The sequence below is a fragment of the Passer domesticus genome, chromosome Z, assembly GCF_036417665.1.
Source record: "Passer domesticus isolate bPasDom1 chromosome Z, bPasDom1.hap1, whole genome shotgun sequence".
Lineage (NCBI taxonomy): Eukaryota > Metazoa > Chordata > Aves > Passeriformes > Passeridae > Passer > Passer domesticus.
This window is the reverse complement of record NC_087512.1, coordinates 32,541,672-32,563,096: the sequence shown is the minus strand read 5'-3', so window position 1 is coordinate 32,563,096 and position 21,425 is coordinate 32,541,672. Positions and strand designations below refer to the sequence as shown.

At 36.7% G+C, this 21,425-nt stretch overlaps 1 protein-coding gene across 7 annotated transcripts in view; it reads left to right on the top strand.

The window, feature by feature from the left end:
* Positions 1-18,203, top strand: part of NFIB (nuclear factor I B) — a 171,087-nt gene extending 152,884 nt beyond the window's left edge. For 4 of the 7 annotated variants that reach the window (XM_064402868.1, XM_064402867.1, XM_064402872.1 and 1 more), the window contains 2 exons: positions 693-781; positions 11,590-18,203. In XM_064402868.1, the coding sequence (XP_064258938.1) occupies positions 693-781; positions 11,590-11,719 (219 nt within the window). In that variant the 3' untranslated portion in view covers positions 11,720-18,203. The remainder of the gene's footprint in view (positions 1-692; positions 782-11,589) is intronic. The other 3 variants (XM_064402870.1, XM_064402871.1, XM_064402873.1) reach the window with 1 other exon arrangement.
* The last annotated feature ends 3,222 nt before the right edge of the window (positions 18,204-21,425 follow it).

The following is a 21,425-nucleotide window of genomic DNA, read 5'->3' as shown; positions in this document are numbered from 1 at the left end:
AGGATCTGGGAAGAATTTGTTTCAGCTAATATTTAGTACATTTGTCATTATATTAAAATGCATTAAAGTATTTTAAATTCTAGTTTTCTGAGTCTGAACACGATTAGATTATTTTATCACCTCTTGCTAAGTAATACCACTTTCAGTAACAGTGGATTAATAAACTTCAGTTACAAAATATCTTTACTCTTCTTAAATAGCTAGATAACAACATACAATTTGTTTTATTTTGGCAAATTTTCTATATATTGCATGTCTTGTATATTTACCAAAAAGCATGCTAGAAGATATTGATTATATTTTACCTTACTAACTACACATTATATAGAGCACTGCTTAAAAAGACAGCATAATTATTTCCTTTCTTAAAGTATTGCACTATTGATTATTAACATTTCCTTTTATTCCAGCTCAGTTTGTAATCTAATAATGGCTAATTGTTATGTGCTACACACTAGTTACTCTTTTATGCTTTATTAATAGAGGATCATATTAAAGTGGCATTATATTAAACAAGTCTATAGGCATTTATTTCTCAAAATAAGTTATTTTTCTTTGTTTTGTTTTTTAAAGTTACTTATCGGGAAAGTAAGACTTTTGCCATGTACAGTACTAGTTTGCATGTATTCATTTAAATACTAAAAACTGTAGTATGCTCGATCCATATCTGACTGCTAGGTTTCAATTGACAGCTGAGAATTTGTGACTGGACCATGAATCAAAACGGCAGGCATTTATACCCCAGTGCCAGTGAGGATACATTGGGAATTACTTGGCAAAGGTAACATTTTAATTATTTCCACCCCTACACCGCCTCTAAAAAAGTTGCATAGAACAAAAATATCTGTTTTAGTGAGTCTCCAGAGATATATGTGACAGCATTATGATCAAAATATGTGTATAACATTTCTCCTAAATGCATTCAGGTTATCTTTCATGTAAGCTGACTTTAGACGTCCCTTAATGTAACACCTGAAATAACATCATGCTGTCCTATGCAAAGGGTTTGCGAGTTGAAGGAGATACTGATCTTAGGCTTTAAAAATGTCATTTGCTCTCATATTTTTGGGACCTGATTGGTTAACAGAAAGAAAATGGTGCTTTTAGAGGTATAGATGAGTATAATAATAAATGGCTGAGGTGGTGGTTGGTTTTGGGTAAAGAATAACTATATTATTCATAGAGACATTTCTTATCGGCTGGTGTAGTTTTCGCTTACTAACGAAGGTAAGATATAAACCATCTTATTTTTCAACTAGATAACAGAAACGTTAGGAATTATTTACAAAAAAAAGATGTTATGAGCCCACCCTCTCCTCCCCCCACCAAATAACCAAACAATAAATTCCATTAATCTTTTATATATTATTAATTTATTAGATTTTACATCTCTTAGTATATAGTGAATTATGATAACAACAGAAGGTGTATGTTTACCTAAATAGGCATATAAACTAATCAACATAATCTTGATACATCACTTTTCATCTTTTTCATGTACAGGTTTATCTGCAGCACTCAATACTTAATGAGGGTTGTCCGTATAAAGCGTGTAGGTTGGGAGGTTATCAGATGAACTATTAGCCACTCACTCATGAAATAATTTAAAATATTTTTTAGAAATTTATGTGTACATGAAAATATATGTACTTCTGAATAGCTAGTGTATGTGTGTGAGTGTAATTTATTTGTACTATATACAAAGTGCCTTTTGATGCATTGTTTTGATGGTACTATGGATTGCTAGAAGTTTTTAAGTTTTTGGACTTTTGAGTATCAACTCGGAAGGGAAATTACTGAATATGAAAATTGGTGCTGTTTACAAATCTGAAGTTTAATTTCTTCTGGGTTTTTTCTTTTTTTTTTTTTTTAATTTTTCTTTTTTTTTATTTTAAGTGAAACAGTGTTTTAAATATGGAGGAATTGTGGTAGTAAAATAAGACCTTGTCATTTGATTTCCTTATATATTAGAGAGTACAATGGAAAATTAGCTAATGGATTCACCTCATCTCCTTAAGGGCTGTGATTCACATTACACATCCCCATCACACAGTAATTGCCAGAGTTTTCAATGTACTGCCAGGAGTGAATCCAAACTGAGCTTTTATAGCACAGACGGTGTGATTCATTCTCCCACTACAAAGTGACATTTTTCAGGGCATTGACAGGCATTAGAAAATTACATCACAACAACCTATCTAGGAACATCCTCACATGGTTTTAATCAGTCGTCATATGAGCCCCCCTTAAAGCAATGCTGGTAATACTGAGAGTCCTCGTGTTTGGTGAATTCTGTTCTTCAGTACTATCACACAACATCCTGGGCACAAATTGTGTAAAGAAAGGAAAAGAGGGGGAAAACATTTATATGTGATGATCAAGAAAACTTTGGTGGTGAATGAAAGCTCGCTCCGTGATCCATTTGCTGTTATAGAACACACTGCTTTGCAGATCACTCCCAGAATGCTGCCTGCCACTCTGGTCCTACCAACAAACACAAGCACTGCCAGAAGAGCTTGGGCACAATTTCTGCATAGGCATTTCATTAGAGACCTAGGCTATGGCACTTGCTGTTGGATTATACACAGCCTTGAAGGACAAGAAAACAAACAGTTTTGCCTAAGCAGATGGGCTTTAATTGGGTTTTTAAATATGACATTCTTCAAATCCCACAGAAATTAGAACCTAAGAAGAGAAATTATACCTGCACAGGCTAAGGAGCAGTGAGCCTTTCTAACTCTAAAACTGATGTTAAAAAACAAGAATATATTGCAAGAGTAAGTGTCACATTTGAGCAAATAAATATATCCCAATCCAAACAAGTTTCTGCAACTCCAATTTGTTTGATAAATGCTTGATTATGTGAATTCCTTAGATCTGCAGAGCTCAGTTTGATTGTACTCAATCTCACCTTTTGCATCAGTTTTTTGTGGTTAAGTATACTGATTTTTCAGAGGGGTTATTGACCTCTAAAAGTTGGCAGTCCCTCCATGTTGGCTGCCCTAACTCTACAGATCCCAGGCAGCAGATATGGTCGGGTTGAAAGCTTTATCATCAAGCATTGTTGATGAACCACACCTTGGAAGTTTGGGGAAAGTGAATGACAAAAACCTTCTGTTATTTCCTTGTGTCTTTGTCTTATTAATAGTTGCCTGTCCCACCTCATGGTAGGTACAATGCATAGATTTCAAATTTTTTTTGGTCTCGTTTTATTTCCTTAGAAAATGATGTATCTGTTGGCATTTAAAAATTCAGGTATAAGACAGTAGTGGTCTGTATGCAAAGGCTGAACTTCGCGAAAACAAGAGAATATGAATAATACTAAATAAAAAAGGACCAACAAACTAGAAAATCTTAGATCACTGATACACCATTTTCTACAAAACCAGAAGACTTGCAGTGAACAGTGACAACAAAAAATAGATTAATACTCTGCATAGCTGAGTTAAACATTCTAGTATGTTTTAAGGAAATACTTACATTAAACATTCAGTGTGCATCCTGAAAACCCAAAATAAAATGGGAAAAAAAACCCCATTGCAGTTATTTGGTGAAGTATTTAGAAGTAGTAATTTTTACTTTGCTCCTCATACTAAACTATGTGCAGCTTTTGTTTGGATTGGTTTGATTTTTTTCATTGCTTACTTAGAACATTTAGGGTACATATTCTGTTATTATATGACATTTTATATTTATTTATAAATGTATTTTTTTTGTGTCTGCTGAACTTTGAGCACCATTTAAACACATCAATACTACAGTACTTTTATGATTATTTAGGTAATTTTTTTGGTGTACATGTGAAGAAGATACTCAAAACCATTAAAAAACCCCAAATCCTTATTTTTTTTTTTATAAAGGCAGTTCTGTTTTCCTAGAGACAGAAGGCGAGGGAAAGCTGTGAAAATCTGGAAGGCTCATTTAGAAAAATACGGTTTCAGTCACTACGTGAGGGCAAGAGCGTATGCAAAAAGTACACTTAAGAAACAAGTGAGAGTGACAAATAGTGTGGGTGTGTGTGTGAGGCTGATAGCATGAGTTTGATCCTATATCTAAGTCACTCATTACACCATTGGTGGTATTTCCAGTATAAATATTCATAAAAGCTGGCATGATGGGACTCTCCTAGGCCATGTGGAGTATTTGCAAGTCTTCCACAGACTGTTAGCAACTTTTCATTGCCAAAGTGTTCGCTTCAATTCAGCTATCAACAGATGTATTTTTGTTTATACTAATTATTTTAACAATCATTCTGCATGAATTGTTTAACATTACCTTTACCCTATCCAGGCAAATGGACTAGGCTAGAATTTCATGCTTTCATTCTGTTATCTTGACACATCAGCCTAGTACAACAGCTGGCTCATTCCTGGAGATGCTGAGGGGAGCACTGTTCTCAGAGTGCTGAATTTCTTTCTCAGCTGTAGCTGTGGGGTATTCAACATTCCAAGCTCATTCCTCCCCCTCCCACTCCCCACCCACACTGCATCACTGTGTGTTTATGCTAACAGTGCTGATAAGGCAATCAAATGGCATAATCTGATTTATCAGAGAGAGAAGTCAAAGGGGAATTGAGAATGGGTGCATACTGCTTTTGTAGCACAATATCTTGTACATGTTTGGTATAGAGAAAACATATAGCTAAAATTACACAGCCAGCAGTGTGTCTGTGTAATTTTGGCAAACACAGACACCTGTTAGAGCAGTAGTTCATACACTGTGACCTGTGTCCCTCCCTCATTTCTCTCCCAGAAATGGTTTGAATAAAAGTACAATTTCATTACAATTTAAGAACAAAAAGGCTGAAGTTTCCTGAGTTCAAAAATTATCACAGAGAAAAAGTCTAATGATTTGTTATATATATCAATTCAAATTACTAATTCTAATAGTTTTGCACAACTCTGTAATGCAGAATGATGTGCAAAACATTGTTTGCTCCCCATCCATGCAAACATCTTCCTAAGAAACACTTCCTAAGAACACTTCCTAAGAAATTAGTTGTATTCAAGCCAGACTTGCATGCTGCCATCCCACAGGAAATGGGTCAGCAATCCATTAAGATGCCATTAGATAATCTAATTTGGAACTTAATCTCTAAATTAACCATGCTCCATACTTGAAGCATACTTGAGAGAAAGAATAAAAGTTTATGTTTGAATCGATAGGGGAGCCGAAGCGTGAAGAAGGCTGTTTGTTTTTTCTGTAGCTGTGGTCACGTCTCAAGCTGTCTGGTAACCAGGAGAAACCAGACATGATGTAATTCCAGACTGAACTTGAACTTCAGGGACTTAGAATGGGGGAACAATGGACCATAGGAATCAATAATGTCCATTTTCCACATGATTATGTTTGGAGCTTTAAGTTAAACTTTATGGGAGAAGCAACAAGAACTGCAGTGTGACCAAAATGAATAAGTTGATCTAGAAGCAAGATGTTAAAATAAAGAAAACAACTCTAGTAATAATTTCTGAGCAGCACTGCAGATTCCAGCAGAATTAGAAAAGTTCTTACTCTTGCAGTGAACTGGTTGCCTGTTCTGAGATCTCTTTGCTCGCTTAGGTGGGACAGACTTAATCTTATGTTTCCTGTCAAATGATTTTTGGCAGCTGCTAGGGAAGGAGGAGCATATTATAGAGAATTCCCAAGTGTAAACTGTATCTTTAACCCCTTGGTTACTCCAGCTTTCTACTTCCTTATCATTTTACCTCCAATTGTTTCTTTTGAATCAGTAGAACTGATTTGTTTGGGGTTTATTTTGTTTATTTGTTTGTTTGGTACAATTAGGATTGTCTGCATTTTTATTTAGTCATGATACTTTGATAAACTTGTAGTTATATTTTTTTCAAACTGCTAAGGTAAAATTTCTAATGGTTTGAAATGAAAATAGTAATATTTGGGAAAAGGAAAAGGTAGTACAGGTGTGTATGGTTGAGAGTTAGTTTTTCATGGGCACCCAGTGGACTCTGGTAACCAACAAAACACAAGTTCTCCATGGTTTGGCTTGACTTGGTCAGAGCCTCCTCTGTGCAAGTGTATGTTTGAAATCTTCAGTTAGCCCTGCTCCTGCACCAAATTCTCGTACATGAGTGGTCCAAAGCACAGCATGGACACGCATGATTTCTCTGGGCTCTGCCTCTGTTGTGGGTATTCTTCGTTAGTAATGGGTTTTGTTGCCTCTTCCCAATCTTTGTGTACTTTTTGTGTTTTGCTGTCACAAAAAGAAGTCTGCAGGGAATAGAATAAATCGTATTCTTATCTGAGATTTTCCTTTTTCCTCCTTGGGCATAAATCAGTAGGTTTTTAACTCCTCTGTCTGCTAGATGGGTGATATGTGCCTGTTAAACTGCAAAAGTCATCCTAAACTAACCTAAGACACACTTTATACATCTCTTGAAACAAGTACTCCACTTGGAGCTGAAATTTGGCAGCTGTTTACCTATAGATGCCAGTTCAGAATGGCAGCAGAAGAAGAATAACTACCCTTCCAACATCTACCTACTCCATTAGGTAGATGTTGGAAGGGTAGTTATTCTTTTGGCAGGAATGCAGAAGTGGAAATTTAGCAAGGACACTGAGGGTAGCAAAATTGCATTTCCAAAGTTCTTATGATCCAAGTAATTTGAAATAGTAAAACTCCTTGTATTTGTGTGAGAGATAGAAGTGAGAGAGATAGAAGTTCCTTGCTTGGTGGTTTATTACTGTCACTTCACTCAACATTGATTGAAAGGTATTTTTACCTTTTCCGTCCAAAGACTGACTTTGCAGGCTCTCCTCTACCTTCTGTAAGCTAGTGAGTTCATGTACATGATAGTAAATCTTCCTTCTTTGCAAGAAGGAAATACTGCTTTAGATATACGTTCTGAATGGTAAAATACTCTTACAGAGTTCTCAAACTGTAAAAGAAAGAAAGAAAGTAGTAACTGGTTGAAAATAAGAATATGAAAGACCTCCACACTTATTCAGGTCAGATTAGATTTATTTTTAATTGCATTTAGTTAATTGTTTAACATTATTATGCTCTTTATGTTATTATAACCTCCGAAGTGGACTGTATATATCTATAATATAAGCACTACTTGTGGTCTATTCCAGTAATATTTTAATCAGAGGTTCTTGAAACAGCAATTATTATCTTTAAGAGGAAACCATGGCAGAAATCTTGATTGAATTAACATCTGGAAACTGTAATGGTAAGTGTAACAGAGAATGTTAACTCTGTAGGATGCTTGTAGAATCTTCCTTTGCTGTTTTATTGCATTTGAAGAGATAAATACGTTATACTTCCTGTGGATAGAGAGGGAACTGTTGACTGTATAATATATTTGATAGTTTAGCCATAGTGAAGAACAAACTTCTAGCAGTAGTGAAATGACTTAAAAGTGACCACCTTCAGGAAGGTGGTCCTGCAACAAAGACGGATCCAATTCTCACAACAGGCTCGCATGGTGCTTCTCACTTAATTTTCTTCAAAACTTAGCCTTGAGCAGTTTTTTTAGGTCTCACTTCATGTTTCAGTGGAAAGACATTTATATTACAACTTCTCTCAGCAAATGGATAACGGATGTCCTCATGAATAGCAAGCTGGATTGTGAGGTAGACCTGCGTTATTCCACTCATACAATACAAAGATTTCTTATCTGAAGGGGAAGACGTGTGGGCATCCTATTAACTTCTGCAATGACAAGTACCTTGTCTCTGTTCTGGGCAATGGAAAGAATTTTGGCTTCCCTGGTTGAGGCACTTAGTGGACAAAAGCAGAGTATTGCCTCTGGTTTTGTGAAACCAAGTGCTGAATTTTAACTGGGACTCTCTCACCAACTGCTGGATGGTGTGGTGGTGTGGTGAAGGGAAAGGTGTTCCCCCATTTCCTGCTCATGGGAGCACCCAGACGGAGTTTGCTTTGCAGCCAGAAGTATCTGAAATTCCTGCTAGGATGTTCTTAAAAAAAAAAAAAAAAAAAATCAGTAGATGGTTTCCTAGATGGTTTCCACCGATTCCACAGAGCTCTGCAATACTCAGAGGCTGGAAGACTAGCAGGGGGACCTTTGCTCTTTTGGGCAGTTGGCCTTGCTTGGCTTCATACTGAGGGAAATGCTGGGGAGCTAAAAAGCAGAGTGTGGCTTATAGGGTAGCTGAAAGTCCAACTAAATTTGCCATAAATGTAAAGGGAGATCACGGGAATATTGGATAGACAGCCACATGGATGTAGCTTAGCAGAGCTTGTGTTGTGTGTTGGTTATTCATAGTTGTGTCACTGCTGTTCTCAGAGCTCTGTGCTGTGACTAGGGCTGTTTTCCTCAGTAGCTTTCATTCCGTTTTCTTCCTTTGTCTGCAGTAAGCCCCTGCTGGTGGTACCTGGACTGGGGTGGCCCAAGATAGAGTTACATCCACCTGTAGTATGACAATGTTATTTTCTAAACTACAACCAGAACTCATCAAGCCTCGAAAATAATGGCTTAGGAAATGCCAGCAAACAGAGGGAATGGGCTGTTCTTCCCAGGTGCCAGTGCAGCCAGACTCTGCCCTGTGTGTGTGTGTGTTTAGACCAGGACTTCAGCCACCTCCGGAGGTGGGGAAGGGGTGGCTGTTCCAGCCCTGCAGGCAGACAGTGTGGCTGTATGTGTGGCTCTCTTGGTCCCACAGGTGCTCTGCTGCCTGCACCATCATCCCTGGCAGAAGGCTTGGCTTTGAGATGAGGGGCTTTGAAACTCCTGTGGGATATACATAGTGTTAACATGGGTAATATATTACTCCCTCAGGATTCATAAGTAGTCCTGACAAATTTCTTGCTGTCTGCATTTTTGTCATGGTCTTAATACAATGTGGTAGGATTAAAAGGTTTAAATAAACACCTATATTAAACTGGTAGGTCATATGGCAACAACAGTCATATTAGGAACTTGCTACAATGTATTTTTATTGAGCAGTTTCCATAAAAATCAAGATCTCTGTCTGGTATTTGAAGTATCAGATAAAAATGTCACTGCAAATAGTAATTTGCTTTTAGTCAGCACTGACTTGTTTCCTTCACCCACTGCAGTCACTAGAAGGCTGGCAACTTTGAAACAAAGCAAAAAATCAAAACAGTATTTATCCAATCATTGAAATGCACTATAAATCTTCAGAAAGATAACCTGGAGCCTGTGTGTTTAGCCTTTGCTACAGAAATTTTTTAAATAGAGTGTTGACCTCAAACAAAATTTATATTCTTTGAGTTAGTGTGTATTTTTTTAAAGTCACTAAACACTCTAAATCCCATGTAACAGGACAGCAAAGAACTGTGCATTTAAAAAAATATATTCAGACAGATCCCAAGCAAACAAATCTGCTTGGGTCTTTATTTTTTTTATTACTAGTTCTTATTTTTATAAATCCACATGCTTGGAAGCAATTTGCTTAGTGTTCATTATTTCAGAATTTATTTCTTAGCATCACTGGAATCCAAAGAGGAAGTAACAAAAAGTGCATTTTAAAACAAATTGTGAAGGAAGATGAAGAATAAGTTGAAACAATTAGGCCACATATGAAACTCTGCTATTTAATTTTTTTTCTTTTTGGAACATATTCTTTTCATTATATCATCTTGGAAAAATCTTTCATGTATAACAAGGTTTAAGATTTTGTGAGTGGTTCAAGATTTGTGGTGTAACTGTGATTTTTAAATTTCAAAAGGGTTTTTGTTTTCCACCAATAGTAGATTTGTTTTGTAATAGCCAATAGAATTGAAACAACAACAAGAAATCAAACATATTAGCTGATCTTAAATTTTTGAAAACAGCAATTAAAAAAAATTCTGAAAAACTTAAGATGCTGCAGGTGTCCTTCAAGAATATACCCAATTGAAGAAAGAAAACCAACAGCCTTATTGAAAGGTATTTGTACTTCAGACATTGAAAACATTAAGATATTAATATTTATTGTATTTTCTTCATGAAGTAAGATTAGTTCTTTGCCTTTAGGAATATGGCCATTATTGAGACAGGCAGCTCAGGAACTATTTCCACTTTTTTTGTGTGTGTAAAACATAGCACCTGAAATTAATTGCTAGAAGTCAAAATAGTAAATTAGCAAGTTTAGAGAGGTAAGTATTTTCAAACAGAAGTAAATGACAGAAGCTGTTAGTATTTTTTTAATGTGAAAGACCTGAGAGACATGTCCGCTGGAATTCACAAAATAAGTTGACCACTTTTCAGCAACTGAAATGATCACAAAAGGCTGCCAAATGAAAAGTGTTTATGTCATGAACATTTGAAATATATAAAAAGGTCAATTTTCCTCTTTATACCTGATGCCACAAAAGTGCATCTGCTTGTCCAGGGAGAGAGCTGTGAAGAAATGGGCCAAAAGATATAGAGGGAAGAAAACTTTTTGCCTGCACAGTACACATGTTGAAGGGCTTCAGATGTGCTACAAGGAAGCTCGTTAGCCTGATCCCAAATATAATTCCAAGTAAGCACTTATGTTTGCGATAAACCCCGGAAAATCTCAATACAATGAAATGCAGAGGAAAAGTGTGTTTGCATGCTGTATGTCCAGTGCTGGTATTAGCTCTTTGGCAGTGATGCTGACTTAATGATACTGTTTTTCCTCTGAATAAATGTGGCAAAACTTTCTCTGAAGTCATAGAATCATATAGCTTAGGATAGTTTTGTTTGGACTTCTGGGTTGCCAGAACCACATCTAAGGAAAGGGCTGCTCAGGCAACTGGGTACCAAACACCAGCAGATGAGACCCGTCTTTGAGTATCCATCTTGCAAGTATTACTGATTGGTGCCTAATGAACCCATGAATGCCAATGGGACTTCAGCTTGTAGTGACAGAGTTCTTTTAAAATGATGACTTAAGTCCCTAGTCACTGAATTGTCCTTGGAGTATTTTCTTTCTCAGAGGCTTGTTGAATAAAATGTGGTGCTCACTGTTATCCTCGACTTGGCTGCAAGTGTTTAGATGATTGGTTCCTGTGTTAACTGGTGTTTCTGAGACTGACCTCCTTAGGGAATTTTTTTTTTTAAAAAACAGGGTTTCTGAACATAAAAGTCCTCTGTTCTTGTGGGCATCTGTACACCTCAGAGGCGCATCTTGGGATGGTGACAAGATAAACTGCTGTGTTGTAAGAGTGGAAAAAATCTCACAGGATGCTGAACCGCTGAATCTTTATGCTATATTATTAAAAAAAGATCACCTGTACACTGTGGTATATTTAACTATCTCTTACATGATATCCATTACACTATATAGTGTCATTTGTATGGTTTAATTGTGTCTGCTCTGTATGTTTTCATCTGGCATTTTTGGAGGTTTTCATAAACAAACAGACCACTTAGTGTAACTCAGGAGTCATACAACTTGCTACCGGGTTCAACACAATAATTATTCTTTCAAACATTTCATACTTTCACAAAGAAAACTAGGAAGTAGAATCTCAAGTTACATTCACAAATTTTCTTTCAGATTTATCTTAAATAGTGCTATTTTTAATTAATATTAGCTGGACCTTGATTCAAATTCATTGTGTATGTGTTTAATATATGTTTTTTTTTTCTCTCTCTCTCTCTCTTTCTCTCCTTGTCTCTTTCCCCTTTTCAACAGTCCTGGTACCTGGGCTAGCTTGGTTCCTTTCCAAGTATCAAATAGGACACCGATCCTGCCAACAAATGTCCCAAATTATGGTTTGAACATAATTGGAGAGCCTTTCCTTCAAGCAGAAACGAGCAACTGAGGGAAAAACAATAAAAGCAAAATTAAAAAAAAAAAAAAAAAGAAAAAAGGAAAAAGAAAAGAAGACAGTATGAGAAAAGAACGTGAAGAAAGAAGAACAAAAAATAGACCAGCAATTGCAGCTCTTACAATCACTAATTCTCTAATGGTTGAAACTGAAATGATATACAAAGGGTCGATGATATTTCACTGATGAGTAGAATGCAGCTCCTCCTAAGTAGCCTTTGTTATATGAAGTCCGCTGGGAAATAGATGTTCTGTCTCTGACAATATATTTTAACTGACTTTCTAGATGCCTTAATATTTGCATGATAAGCTAGTTCTGTTGGTTTAGTATTCTTGTTGTTTACGCATGAGATCACTATTCCTGGTTATCTCACAAAACAAAGGCTAGGCAGCGACAGCAGAGCTGCAGGAGGACAAGGGCCGTGAGCCAGCCATTTTCTCAACAGTCTGATTTCTAAATGTTTTAAAAATAAGCTCTGTAGCCTTTAGTTATCAGTATGGATTTATTAAACTTTGGCCCTTAATTCAGCCTTTTTCTAGTGTGTTATGCAGTTTGAAATTTTCAATCAGTATGAACACACAGGCTCTATGGAAGAAATGCCTCTATGCAGGTAAAAGTGTTATCTTCTCATGCAACAGTAAAAAAGGAAAAGGAAAAAAAATGACATTTTCCCCAGTAAAGAAACACTTACAGAGGCAAGTGCAATTTAAAAATCATATCTAAGAGGTCATCACTATAAGTCCTTCAGCCCTTGGACTCTAAATTGAGGGGATTAAAAATAAAAATAAAAAATTACTTTGAACAAACTTATTTTTCCCCTCAGTTTTTGAGGGCATTAAAAGGCATTAAGTCAAGACAAATCACGTCCTTGAGAATAAGAAATCAATGGAAACACAGCACTTATGTTGGTTTAGCTGCTGCCTCCACAGTGGGGTAGGATTTATTTATTTAAATTTACTTGTTGCATCAAGAACCCATAGGGTTTACATGTTTCTGTAAAATCTACATCATAGAGACAAAGACATAGGCAAATCCATGTCACAAGGGCAAAGCTTACCGTTTACAAACTGGTAATACCAGGATGGGGATATGTTGTATTTAAATAATGCACTCTTAATGTAAGTCTAATTACAGGGTGCTGTAAACTTGCATGGTGCTTTCAGAAGTTAGCCTTGTTCAACAATTTTCACATATTGACAGAAATATAATGTGCATGGGCAGACATTTTGCCTCTATGTCTCTTTAAAAATTTAAAATACTCTTTCCAGTAATCCTAATTTGCACGAAGATATAATGTCCACATTACGTGCCTTGCCTTGAAATCTAAAAAATGGAAAAAAAGAAAAAAAGGAAAAAAAAACTACAAAAAAATTGACATCACTACACTTGTTTTGCTGCATTTATTATAATTTTAAATCTTTACCATTTTTATGACAAAATATTTTGTACTCCAGATGCGAAAAATGTGTGACATCATGGATTTTTTAGACAGTTATACCTTTATCTCACATTTATAGAGCATATCATGGCTGTGTATAGTTGCCGCTTAAGAATTGTAATCGACCAGCAATATTTTCAGTATTTTGGTGTTTTTTCTATTAACCTTTCATGTTTTTCATCTTCCAATTAATATTGGGGGGAGGGGATACAAATTTATACGAATTATGCAATACCAAGTTTTGCCTATGTAGGTAGTGCTTTTAGCTGTATTGGTTATTATAGGTAAGTACACAGATTTAAAAAAAAATAATGTATGCTTTTTTTGTTTGTTTTAATTGACCAAAGTGGGTACTGCTATTTTTGCAGTGTGATGAGGTCCTTTTCTGTACTGAGAGGTGGACAGGGGATTTTTTTTTATACATACATATATATATATTCTGGGGTGGGGGGGGAGGATTTTTAACACTTTACAGTGTAGCTGTGAAGCAGTGCACCCTTAGCCAGGCAAGGGCTGCAAAGCAACTGTTCTGCCTACTGTGACAAACTTTCAAATAGGTTCCCTCTTTTTAACTTCCCACCTGGGGTGCAAGCTAAAATCATTTCTGGATTTAAAAATAAATAATGAATTCTGTTGGAGGCAGACTTGACTTGAGGAAATTGGTTTACTTCACAGTTTTTTTCATGAGAAAGCGAGACAGACGGAGAAAGAGGTCAAGACCCACAGTGAGATGAAGCCTTTTCCATTCTGGCAAAGATAATGCATCCTGAAGTGTTCATGTTAGAAATGTTTTTAACTCAGAATAACAAAGACATTTACTTTCTCTAGGAAATGCAAGTACAGGGCCAAAATCTTTGCTGGCATAATTCCACTGACTCCAGTGGACTCTGGAGCTGCTCAAGCAGAGAATTTGCCCCCCTTATTCTGCTTGACTTTTTTCCTGTATGTAATTTCTTTTATATTCCACTCCCCTCTCACCCCGCCAAGTTTCTTAATTCAGCATTTGAATTACAATTTTCAGCCTGGTTGAGCTATATCAGAAGTTTGCAGTCTTCTCATGGAGATCAGATGGAGACCTCTGGGGTGTAATGGAGAAGGAGTTTCTTTACACAAGGAATCCGACCATGGAAATAAAAGTGTGTTTCCAGTAAAATCCCATTTTGCAGACTAGTAATGGGCCTGTTGCTGGTGATCTCTCACACACAATGTATGCAATGTATGGCTCAACACAGGGTGAAGTTTTCTTTAAAGGACAGTCTTCTACTAGGGTGAAAGCAGAGGAGTGTGTAGTCATGTGGATGAGAAGATTCATCCCTTTGCAGTTGTCTCTGCATTTTGGAAGTTTTCCTACTCTGGAGCAGTCCCAGAGGTGCAGCTTCAGCAGCAGCCACCCCAATGAGCCCTGATCGTTCCCTTCTGGCTCCAGCTGTGGTTAAGAGCAGTAGTGGTGGCACATCCCCATGTCTCCAGGAGGAGAGAGTGTGTAGGCAGGGCTTGAATGGCTACAGAGATAGGAATTGTAGGAAAATAAACCTTTGAGATTTAGCTAAACTGAAAAAAAAAAAGGAAAGAAAGAAACAGATAAGACACCGACACAAAGAGGGTGTGTGGGGTTCTTTGGTTCTCTTTCAGAACCCTTCAGTAAGTCAATTGGTTTGCTAAGCACATGGCAAAGTCTGCTAAACCCAAGCACAGTCCGCATCAGGCTCTGGCCTGGTAAAACAAAAGTAGGTGTTGTCCTTTATACATGTCATGATACAGAGCATTTGGGAGCAGAGTTGTGCTGAGGGCATATCCTTAATTAGTTCATTAACAAGGTGTTCCCTGAAAGCTTTTAATGCCACACTGGGACAAAAATGGAACAGGTTCAGGCTTCAACATTAAATATCCAGAATGGTGATTGCCTTTTGTAGGAAGAAAGATGCCCTTAACAGAGATTTTTTTTTTTTTTTTTAAATCTGGCCTCCTGTATGAAAAAATCTGAGCTTAAAGATGCAATTTTTTAGAGAAGTAAACTCCTTCTTTAAACTGGGTTATTCAGCAGCTGTGGGTTTTTGTCACCTGCCTCTCTAATAGAAAAGCCTGCTTGGAAGATAATGAACTTTTAATTTGCTGTATGCTTGGTTTTAGGTTGGCCTTGTTGGTTGTTTGGTTTTTTTTGGTTTTTTTTTTTTTTTTTTTTTTTGTAAGCTCAGCATTTAAAAATTAAGATAAGATTGAGAACTCAAATCCAGTCTCTGGCCTCCTCCTTCACCAGGAAGTGTATTCTGACTAAATTGAGCCACCCCGTTCTATGTGCACTGTTCTGCCTTTATTAAGTTGCTTTGCAGCCCTGGCCTCATGGCTGTGCCACTGAAGTGTGTTTCCCCTGGAGTGACATGAACGCTTGAGGCTTGACTAAGGAAAAAAAAAGGCAGTGAAGGAGACTGTACATAAAGACATGGCAAAAATATTAATTATAGCAATATAGTTGTGGGGTGATGTTCAGGTGGGCAGCTCCATTGAAAATATGTGAATGAGTTTGTGAAGCTGCAAGTAGCAAGAAGAAAGGATGATCTTCTGACTAAACCGCCTACCTTGTAGACAGTAATTTGTACACTGTATAGTTTTGTTAAGAATTTTTTTTTAATTAAAAAACCCTTTTTTGTAAAGCTAACTTTTTAACAATTATAATGGAAATGCATTTCCATTTTTAAACAAGATTATTCTTTGTTTAGAAACTGGACTTGGGTTAAAACTCTCCAGTTTCTTAATTTATGTATTAAAAAAAAAAAGAATCTGTCCATGTTAGGAGTTATTTCGCATATTCCTGTGCTTGAAAAGCATAGGTTACTAATCCTTTAAAAATGTAAATGGAGAAAATTATATTTTATGAAGGTTATTTTGTTGTATTTAGTATTGGAAAAGTTGGTTTTCAGAGCATTTCAAAATGTTGGAAGCACCACTGTCTTTTTTATTAGTATATATGGCCTTTAGCAAAAGTTTTTGTGATAGTTACATGATGGTATTTAAGATTAGGTTCACAGAGCTATTCAGGATAGGCAGAGAGTTAAAACAGTACTTAAGTCTCACACAGCTGTGTCCTCAGGGAGCAGAATTTTGGATTTGCAACTTGTAGCTTCATAAGGACTTAATGAAAGAGATTGCACAAAGACATCTGTGACACCGGAGTGTGTTCTGTACCTAAATCTAAATTATATGTACTGTGTGAGATTATGAAGGCTGCAGAAAGTTATCCCATATTCAGTGTACAGTTTTCACTTTTAATGAAAAAGCTCTCTAATGTTGCTGGCAGTAAGGCCCCAAGCATGACATCCTTTATGGTTTACATGATCCTATCAAGGTCTTTTGTTAACGTTAACCAGCTGTATGCTCCTGGACTTTTTAATTGGGTTTCTATAGAAAACTTTAGGGAAAAAAAAAGAGAGTAAAATACCATGCCAGCTAATCAAGTTAAACAGGAAAGGCTCAAAGCTGAATGTTCTCCATGCTGAAGGAGCCAAAAACCACCTCCTTCTTATTTGCACTTTCTGCTAGTTCCCCAGTTTTATTAATTCCTCAAAATTGTGTGGGTGTGGTGGAGCACTGCAGTTGGAGGATAACATGGACCACTGATTTTGCCCTTTAACCCTGCACAATGACCTTTGCATTAGCCAAACTTATTGCCATGACAACTCTTTGTACTGTTTCCATGCCACAGCTCTGTTGGTCACGTTGTCAATAGTAAAGGGGACAAGTTGGAGACGGTCAATTTTTACAATTTTTTTGTTGCAATTTTTTCTTCAATGGTTGTAAGTAGTTGTTTGGTTTTTTTTTATGATAAAAGGGTTCACTAGTTAGTACTCTTTAGAAATATCTGTGTGTTGCAATTCATATGTATGTTGAATTTGTGAAAAGGGCTTCAGTGCCACTAGCATCATGAATAGAATAAGCCTTTGATACTTTCATTGCATGATACCATAACAGTAAAACAAAAGGTGGCCTAAATAAATGGAGAGCAGTGTGAGCTAGTGACACTAAAGCCAGTCTTTGTATTACTGTATTTTTGACAGAATGATTTTGAAAACTGTGCTACAGGGACTGATGTGGCAAATGTATCTCTATATGCAGAAGGAAGTTTTTTAAGAAGTATGGCTTATTATGCATTTTCATTGAGGGCATTGAAGTTGCATGGACTGATAGAAGTTGATGCAAAATGAGAAAGAAACAAAAACCAGCAAAATGTTTACCAAAAAACTCAAACAAATGAGCAGTGCCTGTTCAATTTCACAGTCTCTGTTGAGTTCAGTTGTAAATATGTTTCAGATAACATTTTCTTCAAAAATAATCTCTACAACATTGTAGAATGTGAGGGGTTCCTCAAGCCCAGGCATAGGCTTCTCAAGAGCTGCATTAGATTATGTCTTCATCAAGCTGTTAATTTGTGCTTATATCATATAGAACTTTTAGTAATCTGGGAAGAGGCACCCCATCTCATTGATATTTCTCTGAGAAAACTTTTGTAGGGCTGTGTGTTTCTTTAGATACATTTAGTACAACTGTAGGTGACAAGTAGTCAGTTATTGCTTGCTAGCTACATACCAGGGTTGATCCATTTTAAAACTTTTGGCATTTTTTCCCACACTGTAGGCCACAAATCCTGAAGGTTATATTTTAATTAAAAAGAAGGTCCATACAGAGTCTTTGTGTAATGAACCTACACTAGTAGGATGCATTACAGTACAGCTACTTAATTTTGGAATTAGGGCCCTCTGGCATCAGACCTGATTTTAGCCTGAGTGTTAACAAAGGTTTTTATTGTGCCTGGTTGGAGGATAAAGTGTTCTTTCTGGTACTTTTTTTTTTTTTTTTTTTTAGGTTACAAATGAACTCAACTGCCACAAGTTTTAAACTGGTGTAAATCAAGCTTGACTTAATGTGATTGTTACTGTTATATCCAGCCTATACTGCTAGCAGCTGCTCATACTGCAGTCAATTACTGGAAGCGGATATATTTCCTATGCAAAAACTGTTTAAACAATAAAAATGAGCTATGCTACAGATTTGGCCTTACGTTTTCTTTTCTGTCTCTAAGAGTCATAATTGGTAATATCTTAGAAACAAAACTGAAACCTTGTAGCCTGATAGCACAGCCCAGCTTATGGAGTCCTGTGTATACCTAGTTTAGATTTAACATGTTTGTTTGCATACATTTGGGCTTAACTTACACTGAAAAGGGAGGAAAATGAGCAAAAGGAGATGCAATCAGGTAATCAGCTCAATTTAAATTATATGTTTAGTTTTCATCATATTCAACCAACCCTAGTAATTATACAGGTGATCTTGATGCCAAACTGATTTTTGCTTTTATATTCTTCACAGATATTCACATATATTTTTCACATATATGCTTTTTATATTCTTCACATATATTTGTAGCTCTGTAGCTTATTATGGTATAACTATATAGATTTGTGCTAGCAGTTTCCTATACTGGTTGACAGAAACACAAACTGCATTCCTAGGCCCCTAAACTGTCTTGCTTCTTCTGAGAACCAAGGTTGAGACACACTCCCATAAAGAACTAGCAAGGAAGGGAGACTTCTGAAGAGGGCAGAACCAAAAGGGGGAATTACCTCAACACCTGTGTTTCTAACTGGGGATTCTTGTCAGTTGTGCTAATTTTCTAAACTTATAAAACTATATTTGCTCTATGTCACATGCGCATCTTCGATGTACTTTCGGCATTTACTTCAGCTTTTTGTGCACCTGAGGGGACTCTTCATAAAAGGTAACTGTGTTTTTATCGCCTAATTGTATCTGGCTCATGATTTTAGGGACCAGAAAAAGGCATCAATCTGAATTGCATCTCCTGTGATGTAAGATTAGGCATGATAGCAGAAGGTCAGGAGACCTCTCTTGTTTTAATGTTATTGATTTGTGACAGACAGTCAATCTTTGATTTCATAGTTATCTTCATGATTACATTTTGTTGAATAAAAGCAGTAAGATCCAATCTTCCCAAAATTCTTCCTGAAGCCAGGAATTTTTTATGTTGGGTCAAGATCTTTAAACTCTACAAAAGAATTATTTTTCATAAGTGTGAATCAGATGTACATATGGGATGTTTCAATCACTTAATGTTCTAGAAAATAGAAAGTTTTCTTCTCAAACCATTAGGATTCCACAAACCAGTACCAATAGTTAGCAGGTAACATGAATATGGTCAAAACACTGGTGGGATAATAGGGTAAACATTTAAACTAGATTATATATAAATAATAAAATTTTGTCCCACAGTGGAGTGAAATAGCTCTCCATATACTTAGATAAAAGTATTCTTCAGTTTCTAGAGCATAAGCTTTATCCAGCTGCAACTGGCAGTGTGAAAAAATAGAATTTAAAAAAAAAAATTCTCTACTGATTTGTTAACAAAATGACCATTTGTTTATTAAATGCACTAATTTTTCTGTGACAGGCCCTTTTCTGTGTGTGTGTCTTTCCAAAACAAATTGTCAGGCATGAAAATTTAGGAAGTTAAAATTATTTTTCCTGCTGGGGTTTCACTGAATGGTGCCATTTGGCCATGATTTGAAGACTATATTAAGGCCCTCACGTTCCATGTTTAAAGCTCCAAACCAGAAAGCTTTATTGAATAACCCAGAGACAATTAAATTCAGCCTTGCCTCTCCTTTCTCATATGAAACTGCCCTACTTCTCCATCCACTCTTGAGCCTGCTGCAAAGCATGCAAAGCATGCCAATGATGGAGCGTGCAGCAATCCTTCTCGACTTTGATCCCCTACTCTGAGCATGCCAGCTCTATGCTGACACTGGTGCAAATAGCTGGAAACAGAATGGCAGCTGCCTGAGACTGCCAGTGCCACAGCCAGGGCTGCAATTGCCGTGCTCAAGATACACAGTACAGTGTCCTAGAACACCAGTATGAAAATAATAGGAAGGAGAGAATGCAAAGAGCATGATTTGCAACTTTGTGGTGATACAAAAAGGAGCACTCCTAGTTCAGGCCTTTCTCCTTTCCCATTTACAAGATTTTTTGAGAAGAAATGGACAAAAAATTGTTTTTTTCCAAATCCAGTGTTAGGTTTGTGTATTTTCCCATGAGCTTAAAAATTCTAATTGAAAAAGAACATAAATCTTGACACCAGATCAAAACACATGCACACAAGAAGTGTGCGGTACCACCACAAAGATTTTTGCTGCTTAAGTAATTACAGGAAGTTCTGAAATCTTTACTGTATCTGCATTTCTTTTTGAGTCTTATCTTAATTTCTGTGCTGGTTACAGATCTAAATTTGCACAGTAAAACTGTTGGTCAATCAGCTTCTGATTTCTTGGGTAACAGTTAAAGCAAACATTGTGTTAGCATCTCGCTTGTAAGCCTCTGCCCATGGGCATCCATTTCTTTAGGGATGTTACCCTAAAATTCTGTTTCTTTGGATCTGTTCTCCTGAGTGCTATGGGACTCTTGGGAGTGTTTAACTGCCAGTTTCTATCTGAGTCACATCCAGGAGTGCCTATGACTACAAGGACGTTATTGAACGCTCAGGACTGAACCAAATTTTGTCTGGAATATGCTGGAGGGAAGTACATTGCTGCTAACCAGGTGATTCTCATGTGCTTTGTCACATCTCCACTCAAGAGAGCTGCAGCCTAAAGTCTTTCTGGTAATGTAACTACAGGACTGTTTCACAGGATTGTTTCATAGATAGGTTGTATAAGTCACCCCAAGAAATAGTAGAATTATGTCCACTAAGATTTAAGAACAGAGTCGAAACTAAAGCAAACTGTTGACACTGTCAGACTTTGACAGACATAAGCAGGACGTAACCAAGATCTTCTCTAGAAGAGGTATCCTACTTCTCCTGGCAAATACACTTTAGAGTGTTCACTAATAGTTTATTTAAGGTCCTTGGCATGAGAACAGTCACTGTTACCAAGGCCATTACTCAGAAATGTTGATGGACTGAGTTGCTGAGAGCTCTGAAGAGCTGAGCAAGCATTCAAATGTGTCTTGAACTCAATTTACTTTTTATGGCATTCACCGTTATGTTGTACCCTGGTCCATTTTATTCTTACTTGGTCATATCAGTATGTTCTCTAGACAAAGAATGGAATGAACGAAGTTACGGGACATTGAAAAATATGAAACCTAAGGAAAAGAAACAACATATGGGAATCATAAGGACACCATCAGTATTTCATACCAACATTCTCTTACAGTGGGTGTCTGCACATGCTGTTATGTGGTACCTAAACAGAA